Genomic DNA, 22,556 nt, shown 5'->3' on the forward strand with positions numbered 1-22,556 from the left:
CACACACAATATTTTATGTCTTATTTATATAGTTTTTTAAAAATGATAAAATTAGAGATTTCTCAATTATCTTAATGACATATTAAGAAAATTATGAAAAATCATCTTTAAAATTATCTAACTTAATTTGTTTTCTCAAATAAATAAAAAATATAGACATAATATAAATTATTTAACGTACAATTATTGTTTTTGTATATATAGCTAACACACTTTTATAGCAAATCAATCATAATAATAACGGCTACAATTTTGTATTTATTATGATTGAATATAACTAAATGAAAATAACTGATTTTCTTTTTCACAACGATAACAGTGAATTTTAGATTTTAGAATTCATTTAATTATCTGAATGATTTAATTTTGATATTATTTATAAAAAGGTTTATACTACTACTTAGTTTTTTTAATATTAAATTATTAAAAGTTTTATATCATAATTTTTATATGAGAAACATATCTTTTTTTAATTATGTATTAATTTAAAAAATTTGAAACTAATTATATATCAAATTTTAGCTCTTGTATAAATTCTTATGTGCTTAAAGTTGCTGCATCAGTTATTTTTTTTTTTTGGATTCTCTGAATTTAGGGAGAATTTATATGACAAGGATAAAAAATAGATATTGAAATATTTATTAAAGAGTACTAGTAACAAATTGGCTTATATCTTTTAATTTTTTTTTTATTAGATAAAATTGTATGCTAGTTAATGATGTGGGCTTATCCTTTTTTTATGGAATTGATATGGAATTTTGCTCAATAATATAAATAATGTTAAAAAGAAAGCGTAAAAAAATGCTACTAGTATTTTTTATATTTATTTATTTATTTAGCACATAAATAAAAAGAGTGAAAAATTTGTTTTTGAAATGAAAAATGATAGAGATAAATTTCGAAAATCACTCCCAAAATGAAGTAGAAGCTTAAAATAAGCTTAACTACAAACCTACTATTTCATTTTTGTTACATTAGATATTTCCCTTTATAAATATATATGGCTTGTTAGCAATTTTATTATGTATTGTTCATTTACTTAATTTTTTTATTGTTTGTGAACAATGAAAAATCACATTATATTCATTTTGCCCCACTATGCAGCACTTCTTCTACATCTTAATTGCATCGTTTCCAGCATATTTTTATATAATAGTTAATTATTACAATAATATATTATTAGTGTTAATAATTAGCCCCTCCCCAAAAAATGCTTGTAATAATTAACTATTCCCATTAGTCTTCATAACACTTCTAATTTTAATATTTTATTTCGCCCCATCATAAAAAATCTTAAGCCCGTCATTGGTTACTAGTAACATATAGAATTATTAGAATATTGATATATAAATGTTTTTTTTGGTAAACATTGATATATAAATTTGAATTCTAAATTAGAATAAAAATATTAAGATTTATGTTATCAAAAAAAATAAAAAATAAAATAAGATTTAACAAGTCTTCAGATATTATAGACCCAATAAATCCCCCCCCCCCCCCCCCCAACCACTATATTGGCACAAAAAATTAAAAGCTGATTGAAAGATGTAGGTAATTAAAAAACATTAAATACGATATGCGTATATATAATTAACTATTTTGAACTATTGTTATTGATAAGTGATATTGAGTTAGAAATCTTATTTCACTTATTTTATTTTATTCTTTCAATAATGAAGCAAAGAAAAAAAATATGCGTGCATCACCAAAGAGCAGTCTCACGCATGACATGCCCAATGATAACCTCAAAATCCCTTTGGATAAAAGTTTGGATATTAACAATAATATTGCCATAAATACAGGTTGCAGGTTGAGAACCTCTTGGCTAACCTTTTAGCGTTCAAAAGAATTTGATTAAGCAAAGAGCTTCCTCCTAAGGAATAAATATTGTTATACTAAAAATTCAGTGTATCTCACTAATAAGAATATTATATGTTAATTAATTTTTTTTTATCAAATTTTTTTCTCTTATCTGATGTGTAATACTTTCATTGATAAGATACACTGAATCTAAGTACAAAAGTAGTATCAAAGATTTATCCCCTCCCAGCCCCATGTTGTAGGCTATGCTAAGACCTAAGACCTTTCCTTCGACCACATAATTTGCCCGGCACGTGGTGGCCCAGCTCATAGAGTCAAAAAAATCATACGGTTTTAAATAATGTACCTCCAATCTTTGCTATGCCTGAGTTTCCCAACGAAAATCCATCAACATTCTAACTTATTCAAATAAATTCTGGGAGTCCCAAGATGCCATCCAAGGACGTAAGGCGAAGGGAAATTACATACAATCGAAAGTAAAGATGAGGAAGAAGGAGAAAGAAAAAGTACGTTTTACTAAGAGTATTTATCAACCAATCTAAATCGATATAAATTTTAGTGATCAAATCAAAAAATTGATAACAGAAATAATTGAAAATTGAAAAAAATCACAAAATTTTATTGAATTAGATCGATTTTCGATTTAGTTGGTAAAAATCGATACAATATACTACCTTACCCTTTACCTATTTGGACCTAATCCTCAATCATAACCCAACAATCATATAGCAAAATTCTAAATCCAAGAAAAAATGGAAGACTTATTACTCCGTTATTGCCAAAAACAAATTGCTGGTACCAATACAAAGGATCTACGATAAATAATACTCCATCATTTTCGTAAAAATAATTCTCACAAGTTCTGTTTTAGGCTTTTTAAAAAATTAAAAATCGATCCAATCCAAATCGAATAAAATCGGATTGGATTGGATCAAATATGAAAAAAAATTCAAACTGAATGAATGATTAAATCAAATGGATTGGATCAGATGATTTTTGCTTCTAAAATTGATTCATTCCAAACCGCGAACGCCCCTAAGTTTTATCGTGATTCATCTCAATATATTGTTGGGTTTAGTTTTTCTTATATGGTAGGAAATAAAATCATCTCCTACATGTATATAAAAATTTATGAGATCCATGTGAGGTCACTTGAGAAGAAAAGGGAGAAAAAGAAAATATAGATATCACACACTTTTATATATGTGTAAAAGATAATTTTATGTCTTACAACATAAGAGACATTAAACATTATATTGTTTTACTATATTTTCCTCTTTTTACTCGTTGCAAACACTTACAAGAGAATATAAATAATATCAAATGATGGTAGCTTAGTTGGCAGATAAGAGCTGAGCACGTGAGGATGAGAGCGTGTATATGATCCTCCTCATATCATCTTTGGGAGAAGTTTAAAGCTTTAATCCTGAACTCACTTCCGAACTTTAGATTAGTCCATAAAAAATCTATAAGATTATCGTGAAGATAATTTAAAAATAAATAAATAGAATATAAATAGTCTCCGAAAATCCTAAGCCACTGCGGTTGTTCATGAGTCAAAGCCTCATCTATTAAACAAAAGGAGTTAGAAAGAAACTCAATGGCGTTTGGTAGAGGAGAATTTTTTTTTTATCTGAAAGTTTTGATTTTTAAAAATATGATTTTTACATTCAGTTTACAATAATATCCAAAAACTTAAAATTTAAAAAAAAATCAGTTTCCCGAGAATCCTACCAAAAGCAACGTACCAAACGGCCCCTCAAGGTCCAATGATATCTACGAGAATGGATGCACCGCCCCCTTCGCTTTGCGGTGATGATATAGATTGACATGACACGATATAGATTTGACATAAATACAAATACACTCAATATAAAAATAATATAAATTTGAAATTAACTTACAATTTCAAAATATGTCACTTATTATGTAAATTAACACGACATGATATAATACAAATAGCCTAACAATCTCAAAGTGTTATTTATTATTTAGGTTGACACTATATGATAAAATACGAATAACTTATTTATGACACGATACAAATAACTTATAAAAAGATTAAAGCGAGACAACTTTGAGTTGGTGGATTGATACACAATATGACACAAAATTTTGTGTGTCACACCAATACAAATAGAATACGAATTTTAAAATGGATGAACTCGAATAAGTATTTTTGATATCGTGTGAACATGTCGTTTGAAAATTGGCACCCTTACTGCACCCTCTCTGGGGAAACTCCGAGACCTCGCTTCCGTTGGCTTTATATGTTTTGGGAGAACATAAATCTTCAACTAAATGCAAAATAATGCAAAGTATGAGCCACCTCAACAAGAACGTGATTGTTAGACACTTTCGTGGTCATCATTATCACTATTAAAAGATCAATAGCAGTCATTAAATCTATTAGCTGTACTTGTGTGAATGTATTTTAGCCGTATTATGTAAAAAAAATGTCGGAATCTGTATCTCTATATTCTTGCAGATTATATCCGGTATTTGTTTTTCACATGTGAATAAAGCAGGAGTTTGATTTCCTTAATCTCTTCGTTGAATAAAATATATTAATCTTAAAATTAAATTTTATAGCTATGGTTTTATAATATTTGCATACACACGTTACGACAAACACTAAAGAACTTGCAACGGGACGCAAGGGAGGAGGTACTTTGTTGACCTTCGCCTAGAAAGAAGGTAAAGGGACAAGGGACAGAGGCTGAAAATGAGTAAAAGTTTGTATGCAGGTTTTGACCATGCTTCTTGCTCAGCTCTGCTAAAAGAAACTATTCCTCGAAATGTGTCATAACTCATAAGTTACAATCCAATTTATAAATTCTCCACCTTTTGCTTTTCCACCCTCCATCAAGTTCAAGAACAGAAAAAGCTTGGATCCAAATTCAAAGAGAAAATTTTGCATGAAAAGAGAAAGGGCAAACGAATATGGTAATAATCCAAATAGAACTTTCTGTCTGGGAACCAGTAAATATGCCACAAAGTATTTCATAAAAAAAAAAAAAGAGTAAATATGCCACAAAGTCACAAACCATTTACTACGAGGGGTGTTTGGTAGGAGTTTTTTTTTAGAATGATTGAGAAAGTCGAGATGAGTTTTTTAGTTAATCACTAGGTTTTAAAAAATTTGCCCATCATTCAGTTTGGATATAAAATTAAAAAAATTTGTCATTTCAAAATACCACTCAGATAGTGGTATTCTCATTATCCCATCAAATTAAAAAGTAGAAAAAAAAGGAATAGATACAAATATCTCTTTTCAAAAAATGTGTCAAAAGAAAACTGAAGAGAGAGACAGTGTTCTTTGTATTTAGTCAAGGGTTAGTTTGATAATTTTATCTTATTTTTCCATCAATATTTTACCTTCAACTAAACATAAACTCAGAAAATTTAACTCAATTTTTCGAGTAATATTTTGGCCTATAAAATAATTTTTTTTTTTAATTTTCTTACCATATTTTTAATAATTGTATTTCGAAGATAATTTTTTTTTCCTCTGCCAAATACTTCCGAAAGTAAAGGTCAGGTTTTACCCATCGAGATGGAGGGCATTCTAAATATCACCTCTCCTTTATAAAAAAATAAATACTTAAAACGTGTTACTTATAAAATTGAAAAATGCATATTTCTTTGGAGTTATTAAATCTATGTTTACATTCAGAGCAAGGTTATAAAAAGTAGCAGATAGTATATTTATAAGAATTTGTCAATAAAAATTTTGTAAATATAACTTATCCCTTACATTTATATAAAAACAGATAAATACTTTTATGTGTAGATCCACGAAATATCAAATCAAAGAACTTTACATATGAACCGTGTCTTCTTGTCTCTTTAAAAATAATCCTCTGTTTTTTTTTTAATTTTTAAAATTATTTATAAATGAAGTCTTGTATATCGGGTTTGTCCTTTTTTAAATACAAGAAAAATTAGACTAAAATACACATAACTCTCTCAATTATAGGTTAATTGTATGAGACTCTCGTGTGGTTTAAAGCTCAACTCCACAATTTACCAAACTGTTCATAGTGGTGTGAAATTAACCCTTCGTGCATATGCATTAAACACCTTTGTAGGTAGTCAATATACCTATTTTGCTAAGTTTAAAGAGATTGGTTGTTGAATTTTAAATTACAATTTTTTTTCTTACATTTCACTTATAGTTTATAGTTTAAGGAATTTTTTTTCATTTTTAGATTGTGTGATAATGGGCCCAACGACCAGCATACTATTCTGATTTTTTTTTCTTTCTATTTTCAGTATGTGCTGCTAAGCTAGGCAAATTGAGTGCTGGGTTTTCGCCAGCAAATATAAGCCCTGTTGAGGCCATTCAGTTGAGAGCCTGAATAATCGTTTTAAAGCTTTGAGACAATGATAAAGGTTTGGGCTTTGGAAAGTCCATCCCAATAATAATTGTCAAAGGTTCCAATTTTAAGATTAAAGCAGCATGATGATTACGGAGATTTGATATTTCGTAATGCGATATATACTCTATGCTTAAGTACTTGCATTTAGAATATACTAAAAAATAAAAATAATTAATAGCACATCATAAGGGGAAGGGTGAAGAAGTGAGAGTGGGTCAAAAAATGATGAGGGACAGGTTAAGTGATAAGAAAAGGGTAGGATTTGAATCAAGGTCATATGCTTAATGCCTTTAAATAAAAAAGTATAGGGGAAAAAAAGTAATTGGGGTACACATAAAGAGAAATAGGATGAAGTGATGATTCGTGAACAGTGACATCAACATATGTAAGATTTTTTTATTTTTTTTTGGAGTTTAGATTTTTATTAACGGGTGTATGTTTGCTTTTATAAAACGAGTTAAATGATTGACTTAATATTTTCTCTCAGCCCATATTATTATGAAAAAAATATGTGTCGTTTTAAAAGATATAAAATTATATCATTTCAAGTAAGAAAAAGAAATAGAGCATGTGGGAGAGAAAATGGACACAAATAATAAATGTGTGAGTCTCATTTCTTTGTAAGAGTAAAATAATACAATTTATGTCATTTAAAAAAATAAATATTTTTCCTGTTATTATATAATTCATAATGAGTTTTAGAACTATTAAGTTATGATGTTAATGTTTTATATATAAGATAATTTTATCTCCTATAACATACGAAACATTAATCTCCTATGTTATGAACTTAAATAGTTAAATGCACTGGATTGTATTCGGCCTGGTAGCCTGGAAGAGTCCACGGGAAAAATTTTCAATGATCCCCCTCCTTTCTTCTCTTCTCTCTCATCTCTCGTATCTGAGTGGTGTGTCGAGAGCACATTAAATCCTCCTAAGTCCATGATTTGTGGAAGATCATTAATGTCAGAATTTCCCTTCACTCTTAACACTTTTCCCTATGTATTGTCCCATTAGATCTTAGTTATGGAGAGGGAGTTACTGCAATATTATTAAACACGACTCCTGCATTAACCCGATTGAGGTATTGAGTCAGGACCGGTGAATTATTGGTCGGACTGGTTGACCAGGATATATATAAATATATATAAAAATATATATAAATATGAACATATAAATTTAAATATATTCTCCATATCTAAAATGAGTTAAACCAGATTTCCTAAATAAGCTAAAAAATTACTGAATCACACTTTTACAAATTCATAAAGCACAAATAAATAAAATTGTAAGCTATTACTATGTCAATTTAAATTGCAACTCATAATCCCCATAAGTATGCCTCTCAACGATATTCAAAAGGTCAGATGTTGTGAACTCATATTTTTCAAATTCATCTACATTCAAATGACACATGTCACACTCTCTTAATTTTGGTTTTTAAAATGAGTATATTACTAGCAAATAAAATTACTAAAATTTCTAAAACGAGTTCTATATTTTTTCCTGACAAGATGAAATAATTTTTTTATTATAAAAATGCATGACCCGACTAGGTCACCAGGTCACTGCTTTTGATCGATTTTGGCCGGATTTTGATCGGGTCTGATACATGGCCGGTCCGATGCTTGACTCGAACCGTTCGATGACCGGTTCGTCGGGTTCCAGATCGACCCAGTCGGATTTTATAACACTAAGTTAGTGGAAGATTTTGTTCCTAAAGTGTACTTATGTAATCAAATGGTGATAGCTCAGTTGGCACATAGAAGCTGAACTGGTGGGGATGAGAACATATGTTCGATCCTCCCCAGCAGTATTTTTAAACCCGATCGAGCATCGACCCGGTCGAGGTACTGGGTCACTAGATTCATGGTCGGACCGGTTGATTCGAATATATATATATATATATATATATAGGGCTTATCGTTTCTTAAGCTGCTTGAGATAATGTTATCTCCGGCTACTAAATCATAACCATACAAAGATGGATCAACGATGATAAAGGAAGAGAGAGAAAAAGGAAATCATAACCATTCAAAGGTAAATCAATTAATATAAAGAAATAAATAAACAAAACGACGTAGTTTTGGGGTGGCCGGAGATAAACTTATCTCAAGCAGTTTGAGAAATATTTTTTTTTATATATATATATATATGAATATATAAATTAATTATATTCTCCATACTTAAAATGAGTTAAACAAGGTTCACTAAATAAGCTAAAAAATATTACTCAATCACATTTTTACAAGTTCATAATTAATCAATAAATTGCACAAAATAAGCACAAATAAATGAAAATGCACGCTATCACTATGTAAATTTAGATTGCAACTCAGAATTTCCATAAACATACCTTTCAATGACATCCAAAAGGCCAAATGTTGTGAACTTATATTTTTCAAATTCATGTCATTGAAATGACATATGTCGCATTCTCTTTATTTATTGTTCCACAAATTGCTTCAGCCTTTGGAAGCTGAAATTTGAGGTCACTGTACAAGAGTATACTACTAGCAAATAAAATTACAAATTTTTTTAAAATGAGTTCTACATTTTTTTCAGACAAAATGAAACAACTTAATTTTTGGTTGTTGGTTTTTTTTATTTGAAAATGGATGACCCGCCGATTTTCATGACCCAACCGGGTCACCGGTTTTGGCGGGTTTTGACAAGGTTTGATCGGGTCTAATACATGACCGGTCTGATACTTGACTTGAACCGGTCTAATGACCAGTTCGCCGGGTTCGGGTCGACCCGGTCAGGTTTGATAACACTGCTCCTAAGTAGGGGTGAAAATAGGCTAGGCCGACCTATAACCTAGCGTATATTAGGCCAGACTTGGCTAATAATAGACAGTAAAATAGAACAAACCTAGACTTTTAAAAAAATCTATTTAGAAAATAGGCAATAGGCTTTTTTAATACATATTGGGTCTTTAAACCTACAGGCCGGGTTATATCATATTATTTATTTTAAATAAAATAAATAAAATTATTATTTTAATAATTTTGAATAATAAAGTAAGGGTTCGCTTTTTCTGCACTAACTACAGATAAGTTATCTGCAGTAAGCCCAATATGACGTCGTTTTGGGGAAAAAGTCATTATTTTTTTGTAATTTTAATTTATTCCAGGGTTATTATAGTCTTTATAATTATAATTTTTTAATTTTTCAATCCCAAAACGATGTCATTTTGAGAGTAAATGCAGATAACTTAACTGCAGTAACTACAAAAATATTTTTCTGATAAAGTATTATTATTTTAGTTATTCTTTTAATTCTTGAATGTTTAATAGGCTGAAACAGACTAATAGGCCTAGACCAAAGCTTTTAGTTTTTACATAAATAACCTCTATGACAACCTATTTTCATGTTCTTCAAGCATGATATTAGTGAGCTGGGCTTTCTACAACTCTCTTCCTAAAAGGCTTAAAGATGGCATCTTTCTCAATCTAGTGGTACTAAGATTGACACTTACCCCATACCACGCCTACTTCTTGACTAAACCAGCTTCAAGTCCTCAAAAGTTTTCATTGCATTTGTCATTTAATTAATTTTTTCATTGCTTTTTTTTTGGCAGATCAATGCTATTTTATTACAAGCATATGTACATGGCCATTTTTATTTTATTTTTAACTAGTCTATTACCTGTGCGAGGCACATGAAAAAAATAAATCGGTTTATCTTTCTCGTAAAAGTTAACACAAATTGTAAAAGTATATCTCCGCATTTTATTTAAATCAACACTACTAGGTACTTAACTCCAACTTTTTGTATATATACCGTTGACAAGTATTTGAGTTATTATGTTTAATATTCTAACCAACACTTCATAGTTGAAGTTGAATGTGGTAATTCAAAAGACTATTTATTAGCTTAATTGCATAAGTATTAATTAAGTAATCAATAAGAATTAACTTTTTTTTGTTAGTTCAAACGAAACTCTACTCCATGTATAAAGTTCTATACCATGGGCTTAGTGATTATTACCAAACTTTGCAAAGGCATCTTGTTTGGTTATTTGATATAAAATGCAAATGTCATTGTATTAGCTTGTCCCGTAGACTTGGCTTCTTTTTGTATTTCTTAGAGATGGACTTTTATTTATCACAATATAATTGTTCATTTTTCTAGATGCTTGTTTCTGAAATATTTACAACAGTAAATTTAATGATCTTAATTCTTAGCCACACAAAGACTGGCTTATTAGACAATAAATATAAGAAGAAAAAAAACGTGTTGGCAGCGCGGGGTGAGTATTTTGTCATATCTAACTGTCAACATTTTTATATGAACATGATTTGTTAGACAATAAATGTAAGAAAAAAAGTGTTGGCAGGTGGAATGGGTCGGCCCTCTGCGCCGAGCCCATTTTGTCATCTTTAATTGTCAGCATTTTATATCAGCATGTAATAGATTTTCATATTTATCAACAAAAAAGTTCTTATAGTTGCATCTATATTATTACCTATCTATGTTTTCTATAGTTGTCTCTAAATCGACTTTTTAAAGTGTGTGTGTTTGTGACATATATATTAGATGAAAGTTGACAAATATTTGAGTTATTACATTTAATATTCTAATAAACACTTAGCCACACAAAGATGAGTTTGTTACACAATAAATATAAGAAGAAAAAAACTATGTTGACTGGTGGGATGGGTCGAGACTAGGGGTGATAAACGAGGCAGAGGCCTTTGGCTCGGCTCGTGAAGGCTCAGGCTTACATGCCTAATATTAGTTGTTGGAATCAGGCTTGGACTTGTATAAAAGCTCGTTTAGTAAAAAAGCCTCAGGCTCCAATTCAAAAGCTCGGCCTTGGAGCCTCTCAGGCTGACCTAGTATATTAATTTTTATTTTTATTTTATATTTTTTATACTATTTGTAATATACCTCTCTCTCCTCTCAATCCATTTCACCCCTATTTTATTAGTTAAATAGACTTTTTGAATGATTTTGTTCTATATTATGTTGTTTCGATATACATTGAATTTATGAATATTTATGAAATTACTAGTGTTGTTGATTGTATATTCTGTTTGGATAAATTTTTATTGTCTTATTTTTTTCTAACAGGCTAACATGCCAAATCAGACTTTTATTTTTTTGTAAATAAGGCAGGCCACAGGCCGATAATTATATTCGTAAAGGTAACAGGCTTGGTAATGTCGACACATTTAATCACAGGCTTAGCCTTTTAAGACCAAAGCTCGGCTCGGCTCGGCCCGTTAACACCCCTAGTCGAGACCAATTTACCATATCTAACTGTCAACATTTTATATTAGCTTATAATAGGTTTTTATATTTAAAAGTACAGAAAAATATTTCTACTATAATTGCAGATAAGTTATATGCATTCACTCCTAAAACAACATCGTTCTCAGTTGAAAGATTAAAAAATTATAATGATAAAGACTATTATAACCCTAAAATAAATTAAAATTACAAAAATACGTTAATTTCTGCCCCAAAACGACGTCGTTTTGGGCTTAATGCAAATAAGTTATTTCGTAGAAAAAATGAACCCTTAAAAATAATAAGTTATTTACATTTTAAAGTCACATATAATTTAAAAAATTAAATATAATTATAAGTGTAATTTTACTTTGGTTTTAAGTATACATATATTCGATTACCAAAAAAAAAAGTATATATATATATATATATATATATATATATATATATATATATATATATATTCAATTCTTTGGTTATACTTATTTATAATTTTCATATTTCTTGAATTGGTTATTAATATATATTTAAAACATTTATATTAAATATGTTTTTAAGAAAATACTTGTACGAAAAAATTGTTCTCTTTTTGTATTATTTTTTAAATTAAAATTTTAATTTATTTATTTTCAAGTATAAATATATCAGTTCTTATTTTTTTGCATTTAAATTTCAAATAATGTATTAATTTTAAAGTATAAATATATCAGTTCTTATTTTTTTGCATTTAAATTTCAAATTTACATTATTTTTATCAGCTATACATATATTTTTACAATTTTAAATAATTCTTTTCATTTAATCTATAATTAATATTAATTTAAATTTATTATAGATATCTTTTTTCCCACCGTAGAAACATTAAATGCTGAACTATTTTTTCAGCCTTAAAGTTCAAAATTCAAATTAAAAAATTTTAAATTTTAAATATTAAATATTTTCTCACCAAATAAATATAATAGTAAATATTATTATTAGGCTTAACAATTTGCGACGCAGAAAGTAGTGGACTTTGAATGAAAAAAAATATTTTTTATTTTTTCTTTTAAATTTTAATTTTAAATTATTTTTTATTAACTATACATATATTTTAAAATTTAAATAGTTTTTTTTTTAATTTAGAGTTTTTATATTAAATGTAAATTTATTATATATATCGTTTTTAATAACAGAAACATTAAATGCTGAACTATTCTTGTACTTAACAAATTCAAAATTCAAATTTGAAAAGTTTAAATTTTAAATATTAAATATATTTCTACCCAAGAGACAACGTAATAAATATTATTTATACAATACCAAAAAAAAATATTACTTATGTAATTAACAATTTATCATCCAAAAAGTAGTGAGAAATATTAAAATAATTTGCAAAATACTTAATGACAAACTTCTTTTTTATGATACATGAGTTAGATGGTCATAGGTCACTGAATGATTATTCTTTATTATAATGATTAAATTTTTATAATTTTTTCTATGGAACAATTTATGTCATTTTTATTATTTAATTTTAAAATTTAAATTCTTTTGTATTAAGGATACATACTTTTTTGAAAAATTATTTTTTTTTATCTTTGATATAATTTTTTTTAGTATATTGATTAGACATATATATTTAAAATGTTTATACTAATTGTTTTTAGAAAAATACTTGAACAATTTTTTTTGTTATTTTGTATTATTTTTAAGTTAAATTTTTCATTTTTTTTAAAGTAAAAATGTCACTTTTTATTTTTTATTTAATTTTCAATTGTTTTTTATCAACTATATATATACATATATATTTTATAATTTTAAATATTTTTCCTTTAATCTATAATTTTATATTAAATTTAAATTTATTATATATCTCTTTTTCACTGTAAAAGTATTAAATGCTGAAATATTTTCTCACTTATAAAGTTCAAAATTTAAATTCAAAAAGTTTAAATTAACCCTATTAAATATTTTCTCACCTAATAGACAAATAGAAAAATATTTCTACACTTAGTGCAGATAAGTTATCTGCATTTATCCCAAAATGACGTCGTTTTGATATTGAAATATTAAAAAATTATAATTATAATGACTATAATAACTCTGAAATAAATTAAAATTACAAAAATATCATGATTTTCACTCCCAAAACAACATCGTATTGAGCTTACTGTAGATAACTTATCTTCAGTAAAAAACGAACCCATGGACAAAATAATAAATATTATTTATAGGCTATCTATAAAAAAATATTACTAATAGGCTTAACAATTTTTCGTGTAGAAAGTAGTGAAAAACATTAAAATTTTATGTAAAATACTTAATGACAAATATATGTATATGATGTAAGAGTTGAATGGTCACTAGTTACTGAACGAGCATTTATTTTGACAGTGGTTAAGTTTTTATAATTTTTTTCTATAAAATGATAGATTTTATTTTGTTTTAAAATTTAAAATTTAAACTATTTTGTATTTATTATACATATTTTTTGAAAATTTATTTTTTCTATTTTAATTTATAATTTTTATATCGTTATACATATATACTTAAAGCATTTATGTTTATTTTTTTAAAAAAATACTTGTACATAAAATATTGATTTTTTTTATTCAATAATGTTTCCCTATCTTTAAATTTTAACGTTTACTATTCCCAGTGAGAAAGCATTTTATGGTTTAGAAGAAAAATGCTTTTAATTGTCTATCAAAAAGAAAAAAGAAAAATGCTTTTAATTTATATTTTTAATTTTTTTAAATTTTTTAAATTGGTTATTCATATATATTTAAAATGTATATGTTAAACTTTTTTTTAAGATAAATACTTGTACGATTTGTTTCTCTTTTTTTGTATTATATTTAGGAATTGAATATTTTGGAATTGTTTTTTTTTTAATTGGTTAAACATATATATTTTGCCAAAGAATGGCATTCCTTTAGATTTTTTATCTTCAACAGGGGCAAATCACTTGGTTCCTAAGGAATTGGCTTTAAAAATCACCAGCAAAATCAGTGCAAATGAACATTTTTTGTGTATATAGTTATTCCAATGTGGCCAGGGGGTTCTCACTAGTGCAAATGAACTTGTTTTAACAGGTCAGACCAATTTCCAGTCTTTGTTCCCTTGCTAAATTTTGCAAGTTAGCAAGTGCAGTATTTTTAATGTGTTTCTAGGATGGATAGTTATGAAAAAGTTGAGCATGATTGTGACTTTGTATGATCCTTGATCTTGAATTTGGAGTGTTTTTTTTTATAAATTCCACTTTCTAGCAAGGATAATGTAATTTACAGTTTGACATTAACCTGGAACTTAATCGTTGTATAAAAAATAGTAGAAGAAATGTGCAATTTTATCATCTTGTTTTTTAGTAAATAAGGAATCCCTCCCCCAAGGAATAAGTATGCTGTTCTTTTTCTTTCCTCTTGAAGTGGCTGGATATAATGAACTCACAATTCATAAATCGTAAGTAGAAGGGTGGTTTCTGACTCCGCCACTATTGGTGGCAGTGGTGTTTGAAAGAATGAAAGCATCAATGTTAAGAAAAAAAAAGACGGAAGAAATGCGAAACAAGAGGTTATTTAATACATGAACTTTACATCCACTTTTACAATACAACTCCTACTGTTACGTCCTAGTGATACACTTGCCGACTCTACTGTTATACACTACTAGCCAACTAACAACTCATTAACAAACTAATAATTTAAATTAGGGTTCTTCGCGGTAGGGATTAGATCAGTTTTGGAAGTAAAAATCATCTGATTCAATTCGTTTGGTTTGATTACATAATTATCCATTCGGTTTGGACTTTTTTTCAAATCCGATCCGATCCAATCCAATTTTTTTCGGTTTGGATTAGATTGGTTTTCGATTTTTTGAAAATCCTAAATTTTGTTTCTTGATTATGGCTCAAATAACATTTTTGTATATATTGGCGTTGTAATTTTATTTCTTTTAAATACAAAAGTATCCGTAAACGATAATATAGATTTTTTTTTGGACAATAAGATATGAAGCTCTACATATATAAAATTTTGTTGATAAGACGTGACTAGATTTTTTTTTGAGTTTAGTTGATGGGTTAATGGGTCTTGGGTTTAAAAATTTTTGGACTATGATGGAGGAAATACCCAAGTAGGGAGAGAAAAATTAATATATTGGATCGATTTGGATTAGATCGATTTTTATCTACCAATCCGAAAATCGATCCAATCTAATTAAAATTTGCAATTTTTTTTCGGTTTTCAATTTTTTGATTTACTCGGTTTTCGGTTTTTCGGTTTGGTTACTGCGATTTGAATCGGTTGATGAACACCCCTAATTTAAATAGATCATTAAGTAACAACTTATTTTGTTCTGCGTCTACCAAATCTTATGACTGCAACACATGTATGTTTCTTCATTATATTTTGTATTTTAAGTAAGTAGAATACATAGTTAAACATTTACCTTTAATTATTAACGTTGTTGATATCTTTGTAAAAACGTAGATATGCGGGAAAACTTTCCCACACACATGCATCAAATTCATTTCTTTTTTCTAAAGATTAAAATATGTTGTTTTAGATGTCACATACACATATCCAAGGAAGCATTGGGCTTACGGGGCCCAAACCAACCCTTAGTTGGGAGGGTTTCCAGCAATAACAACGCATCCCAACCATCCGCGACAAGTGAATCTGAACCGTTCAATTCCCCATCATATAAGAGACCCTTCACAGTTACGCAACACATAGCATTTGTCGGCAGTGACAGAAGAGAAGCAGAGTTGCTTGGAATTTCATCGGAGAATTTGAAGATGGCGTCGGGTGTTACCAACAACGAGGAGGACAAGAAGCCAACCGATCAGGGCGCACACATCAACCTCAAGGTCAAAGGCCAGGTTAGCTCGTTCCTTTGTTTGAATTTCTAGGGTTTTCATCTTTTATTTGATCATTTAATTTGCATGTCTTTGATCCTCAATTTTTAACTCTGGTTACTGGTTCTTCGGAATTTGAGATCCTTTTGTTGGGTGTATGATCATGTGCGGAAGGATGAGGGGGTTCTCTTGATTTTTTTTTTATTTGAATTTGATTGTGGGGTGGCTTTGATCAAATCTTATTTTTGGTTTGGATTCATGGGTTTGAATTAAAAATTAAACTCTGATGATCTCGCCTTTAAAAATATATGTGTACGGTTGTTTTGTTGGTTGTGTTTTTTTTTTTTTTTTTTATGCTGAGAATTCAATTTTATGATCGGGTAAACCCTTTCTTGCATGTTCATAACGAAATTACTGCTCTGCAGAAATATTTTTTTTAATCATCAAGAGAAACAGAAACTGATGTTTTATCTTCTGGGTTTAAGGTTTAGGGTAAACCCTTTCTTGCATGTTCATAATGAAATTACTGCTCTGCAGAAATATTGTTTTAATCATCAAGAGAAACAGAAATTGATGTTTTATCTTCTGGGTTTAAGTTGTTGACGTTTTTGTTTTAAATTTCTTTTTTATATTTGGTCTTTTAAGATTGAATTTGTTTTAATTTTGTGTTTGAAATGTTTGTACAACATCTAGTAACTTGATGTCTTTGGATAGATGGACTAATTTAGGTAAAGAAGCTTCAAAAATGTTTTGTTAGCGTCTATTTCTATTTTGATATTTTAATCTCCAATAGTGTGGATTAAATGTTTAAAGGGATGATTGTGACAGTTTTGAATTCTTCCTTCAGACTTGAGGAAACATGATATAGTTGTGTACTTGTGCATTGCAAAATTCGTTGTATTCCTCTCTGTGTCTGCCATCTGAATGTAGGAGATGAGCTCTATTTTGTTTGGCTTAGAAAGGAGAAAAAAGATGATTATAATATTTTAGGCTTGGTCAGCATCATAAATAGAAAACATGAAATTTAACATAAGAGTTAATATGCTTATTAGGGATTCAGATGTTGTAGGATGGGAATGAGGTTTTCTTCCGGATCAAGAGAAGCACTCAGCTGAAAAAGCTTATGAATGCTTATTGTGACCGACAGTCAGTGGATTTCAACTCAATTGCTTTTCTGTTTGATGGGCGTCGCCTTCGAGCAGAGCAGACTCCAGATGAGGTTTGCGCTTGCCTACATCTGTTCATGTTTTCATCTCAACACACTGTTATATTCTGGTAAATATTGACCATGTTTCTACTGCAGTTGGAAATGGAGGATGGGGATGAAATAGATGCCATGCTTCATCAGACAGGAGGTGCTGTTGTCTGAAGAATTTGATCATCCTTTCTCCCTCAGTATAAGTAGAATTAGCTATACTTTAGTGCTAGCCTAATGCATGAGATACTTCTTCTATTATCTACTATTAGACAGTCTTTGCCGCTCGACTTTGTTGGCGTAATGCGTGCTTTGTCCATATGACTGAATGGATTCTCATTTCTACATGTGGAAGCTGATCTTTTGTGGTAGCTTCCCCCATAATAGTATGATCTATCTTAACTATGAAGTATGTTTTGTGTGTTTAGCTTATGTCCTCAAGTCTTAAAAGGGATGAAACTTAGACATGTATGTGAATGAGCATGTGAATTTTAGTTTCGATGATCTAGGAATTAGGAGTCTCATAATATTATCAGGGCCATCGTTGGGCACATTGACAAATGTAGATAAAATTTGAATTTTTTTTATCAAAGATTTGTGTTTAAATATTTACCATGTTAGTGTTAGATAAGAGCATAAAAAAGAGAGGAAAAGGAGCACCTAAGGTGAACCAATTGCGTTAGGCATGGCAAAAGCGTGACTTGTGATGGCATGCTCTTCCATTCTACTTATGCATTGTTGGGAAAGAGGGGTGAAAGGGATGAGATTGGGGTTTAACAATTGGGTTATGTGGGCCAGTTGGGTGAAATGCATTGTTGCAGCTTCTAGTGCCTATGAAACCGTTGAAGCTGAATTGCCTTTCATGTGATTGGTCCTTATGGCTAGTTTGTTTTTGTTTTTGAATTAAACTGGAGGAGCTACACCTTTTAGGGTATTTTCCAACACTCATCGTAAATATTTTCCAAATCCACTCATCGATAATAGTTTTTCGAAGTTTATCTACATTGGTCAATATGCCGGCATCGGTGACTATAACATCTCATTGGCTTGTGAAAGGTAACTGGTAAACTTCAGTGATGAATATAATGAAAGGGGTGGTAAGTAGAGATGAGATTTAGGTGTTTTCAAAATTTGTTGTAAGATTTGCACAGTTTTCTTATGAAACTGATGTGTTATATTTTGTTGATGTGGTATTGCGTCAATAATGTAAGTGAAGTTAGTGTTCATTAAGAATTTGGTTGTATTAATTTTAAGTATTATTAAAAAATTAAAATGAAAAAACTAATGAAGTTATAGTTGAGGATGGTTTAGTTTGTATTTTTTTTTAATCAAAACATAATTATCACTTCAAAGGCAACTCGTGGCTTGAGAGGGTCCATATGATATGTGTACTCAAAAGCAATGTTATAAAGATTGGACCGATGATTGACCTAGTTGGGGGGACAACGGTCAAAATGTCATACTAAAATTACCTGAATGTCACGGATTGCTTTTTTTTCTTCAAAATGTCATGAGGTTCATGGTCATGTAAGTCATTGCATAGTATAACATTATGTGGCTAATAGTGTGTCAAACTCGCTATGATGGATAGCATGTCACGTGTTAGTTTGGTATGTTATGTGTCTGACACGTGTCAAACTCGCTATGCTGCATAGCATGTTACGTGTCAGGTTCCTCTTCCTCTTCATTGTCAGGTTCAACATCTATCATATAGCGACTTTCTTCTCCATGTGCAACGGTTGATTGTGTGGGCTGGGGTACAAATGAGATACATTACGTGTCTGGCTGTTAAGGTCCAGCCGACAAATCAGTATTGACAGTTCCTCTGTTGTCTTAATATCCACGTATAACTCAATAAATTAAGGCGTAGAGTTTCCGACAAATGTTCCAAGGAAAATATCTATCATCATCAGATATTTCAAACCTGCATATTTGCAGTTTCCACATTGGAATCTACCCGTAACTGAAGATATTACCTAATTTCGTTGCAACTTCAACTTCTGACGGATCTTATCATTTAGATTTTCAATGGACATGCCTCAGACAATATACATTGCTCTTTTCCCCCCTTAAAACCATTATAATATATGAATGAACGAAATTGATCCATTGTCATAGTATATTTATGCAAATAACACACAAAATTAGAGGGTAGTTGTGGCTTAAAATAGGGAAATAAACAACGAGATTAAATATAAATTGCGAATGATGATAGTAAATAAAAATTATGAATGAAACACGGAGATGTAAATGAGAATACAGAGAGAAATATCAAATACAAAATTAATTCTAAGAAACTAAACTCATTCTCATATCGGAGTGTCTCTATATATACCCAATTTGGTATGTGTAAACTATTCCCGTAAATATCAGTAACGAGACTACTGTTGTCTGTACTCGTTACGAGACTTTGCTCCACGCATACCATGTTTTCACCAATAGATTTGCCCCTGTGTGGACTAGTGTCGTCAACAAATGTGATAGGATTAGTGATGACTGGAAAGGAGACCCGTCACATGTGCTGATATAATTGGTAGACCTGTTACATGTCCTGATGGGATTGAAACGAGACCCGTCAAATAAATTGACAGGATTTGATTCTCATTGAACACGTCAAATAGATTGACAGGAGTGCCAATGAACACGTCAACCAAGTTGACAGTGGGCTGCTGACATGGCAATCGGTCTCGCCAAGCATGCTGACGAGACTGATCTCGTTAGTTTGACCATTGCGTTTGACTGCTCTACTTTGGGATTACTTTTGAAATCTGCTTTGAGTTGGAGAAACTTTAGTCAAATGTTGGTAGTAAGGTCGTTTTGACTGATAAACCACATAGCATGTGCTATCTCATCTCTTTTATGTGCCTGTGCACATTCATCTTCTCCTCTATTCATTTTAATTGCAAACTTAGACTTTATATTTAGGAGTACATTTCGCCAAGATGATTTCAAAGTCAAGCATACCACAATGCTTATTCAAAGGACCAAGTCGTTGATAATGTAATGTGCACTGAAGACGGACAAGGTTGAAACGGTTCTCTTACATTTAAAAGCAATAAATAAATCATGAACTCATTGTAATAGCTAGCACTCGTATATGCTTATTCTATTTTATTAAATATATTAGGCCAAAGATGTAGACCGTTTATAAAATTTTGATTAACTAAATGTCAAAATAATTAGATCATATATGTTATTCTGTCAAGTCTAACTAGTGATCAGCATTATTATTAGGCCTGTTTATTAGTGGATATAATATTGAATGTTGTGTTTAGGTTTACCATGTTTGATATATAAGTTTACCCATTCTATTTCATACACAAGGGAGCGACTCATATTGCTTTCAACTCTAATATAGTAATATGTAGCCTTAATAAAATTGACATCAAGAAAAGTTACGGTGGAATAATAATAGTTTTTCTTCCTCTCTTCATATACATATAATTCGAGATCCTTTCAGAAGAATAACTCACTGTCCTCTCATTTTAATATTTTCCATGTAATCCTATTACCAAATCATTAAAGAGAATTATCATATATAAATCTTTTGGGATTAAGATTAAGGAGTTTTGAACTTGTGAGCACTAATTTGGAACTCAAGAAAGATGTGGTCCCTCTGAATAATACAGAGACGGGCCTAGTGGAAACAGAGGTAATTGATTGGATAAGGACAGGCTCATAAATATAATTGATATTCTCTAATTTTAGGTGGCAGGAACGGCCAGAATGTCCATTAGGAGAGAAATTATGCCTACATCCTCGTTTGTCTTATAATTTTTTGTAATTATTAAATCAAAATCAAATTAATAGTTATAAATTAATATAGAATAAGAGTCGTTAATTTGATTTTGATATAACGGTAAAAAAATGATTGTAAGATAAAAAAAAGTTGTCACTATAACTTCTCTAATATAGAAGAGACATTATTTAGAATTTCTATTTTGTGTTATACATTTTTTTTTAAATTACTAATTACTTTTATATTTTTATTTTATAAATTTTGATTGTTTATATTATTGAATTAATTTGTACAATTCTTAAATTACGTTTATTCTATTCTTATAAATTTCAGTCGCTGGATTTTATAGTGCACACTGACTTAAAAATGACTTAATATTTTAATTTATTCTTTTTTAGAAGATGGTACATGTCATTTTAAATATTTTTTTTAAAATTTACTTAAATTAAAAATAGTCACGCCATGCACGAGATATTTGTTAGTTCTTGATAAATATTATATATTTAGGTTATCTAAAGAAACCTATAAGGTTTTTACAAAGTTATTAGCATATGTTAATAGGGAAAAATGTTTATCCTTTTAAATGACACAATTTATATCCTTTCACTCTCACAAAGAGATAGAACCCATACCTTTATTTTTTTTTTGTCAACTCTCTCTCTTCCTTTATCTATTTCTCTCTCTCTTAAAATAACGTAATTTTACATCTTTTAAAATGACACACACTTTTTCCATGTTGATATTTATCATATTTATATTTGTGAAACTAAGATGCTTGAAAAGAAAATATCCAATTGCAACCTACTCTCCTATATATCTTCAATAATGTTTGTGTTGAGATATGTTTTTCTTTTACTTTTCTTGCTTAGAAAATATCTCGAGTTGAACTCTATCCTAACATGCCTTAGTAGATTAAAAAGTTTCTTTTCCCCCCTCTCCCGCTGATAGTGATCTGCCTTATACTTTTCTTAGTAACAGCTAACAGTTTATTGTACTCAAATTCCTTGAATTGATTATTATCTTTCATCTTCTTTTAACCTTACATGGGTAGCAAGATAAGCTTCTTTGACTCTACATAAATCTTTATTTGAATAGACTCTACATTATTGAAACTTTGATATCATCGATGTTAAAATTTGTGGATATGATCCTTAGTCAGAACTATCATGACATGGCCTCTCTGCCCATAAAAACAGAACAACCCATAAAAGATAAGGTAGTTGACCCTCCAGCAAAACTAAGAACCCCTTGTGTTCCTTTTACAGCCTAATTCAATTGCTATAGACCTACTCAAATATGGTTTATTTAACAAAGTTCTTTTCTATTTATGTGCATAGTCATGAC

General features: G+C 29.4%; 1 protein-coding gene across 1 annotated transcript; it reads left to right on the forward strand.

Annotated features, from left to right (window-relative positions):
- Positions 1 to 16,142: 16,142 nt before the first annotated feature.
- Positions 16,143 to 17,882, forward strand: LOC133307417 (small ubiquitin-related modifier 1). Its single transcript, XM_061507925.1, has 3 exons — positions 16,143 to 16,302; positions 17,348 to 17,497; positions 17,582 to 17,882. The coding sequence occupies exons 1-3, from the start codon at positions 16,219 to 16,221 to the stop codon at positions 17,645 to 17,647; spliced, it is 300 nt and encodes a 99-aa protein (XP_061363909.1). The 5' UTR covers positions 16,143 to 16,218; the 3' UTR covers positions 17,648 to 17,882.
- Positions 17,883 to 22,556: the final 4,674 nt, after the last annotated feature.

This window comes from Gastrolobium bilobum, unplaced genomic scaffold (genome assembly GCF_033153095.1).
Source record: "Gastrolobium bilobum isolate Gb01-03AN ecotype WA unplaced genomic scaffold, APGP_CSIRO_Gbil_v1 utg13508, whole genome shotgun sequence".
NCBI classification, from domain to species: domain Eukaryota; kingdom Viridiplantae; phylum Streptophyta; class Magnoliopsida; order Fabales; family Fabaceae; genus Gastrolobium; species Gastrolobium bilobum.

Coding starts and splice junctions, on each gene's coding strand:
- LOC133307417 (XM_061507925.1), top strand. CDS start 16,219: ATGGCGTCGGGTGTTACCAACAACGAGGAGGACAAGAAGCCAACCGAT. Junction 16,303..17,347: donor ACCTCAAGGTCAAAGGCCAG/GTTAGCTCGTTC, acceptor CAGATGTTGTAG/GATGGGAATGAGGTTTTCTT. Junction 17,498..17,581: donor CAGAGCAGACTCCAGATGAG/GTTTGCGCTTGC, acceptor TTTCTACTGCAG/TTGGAAATGGAGGATGGGGA.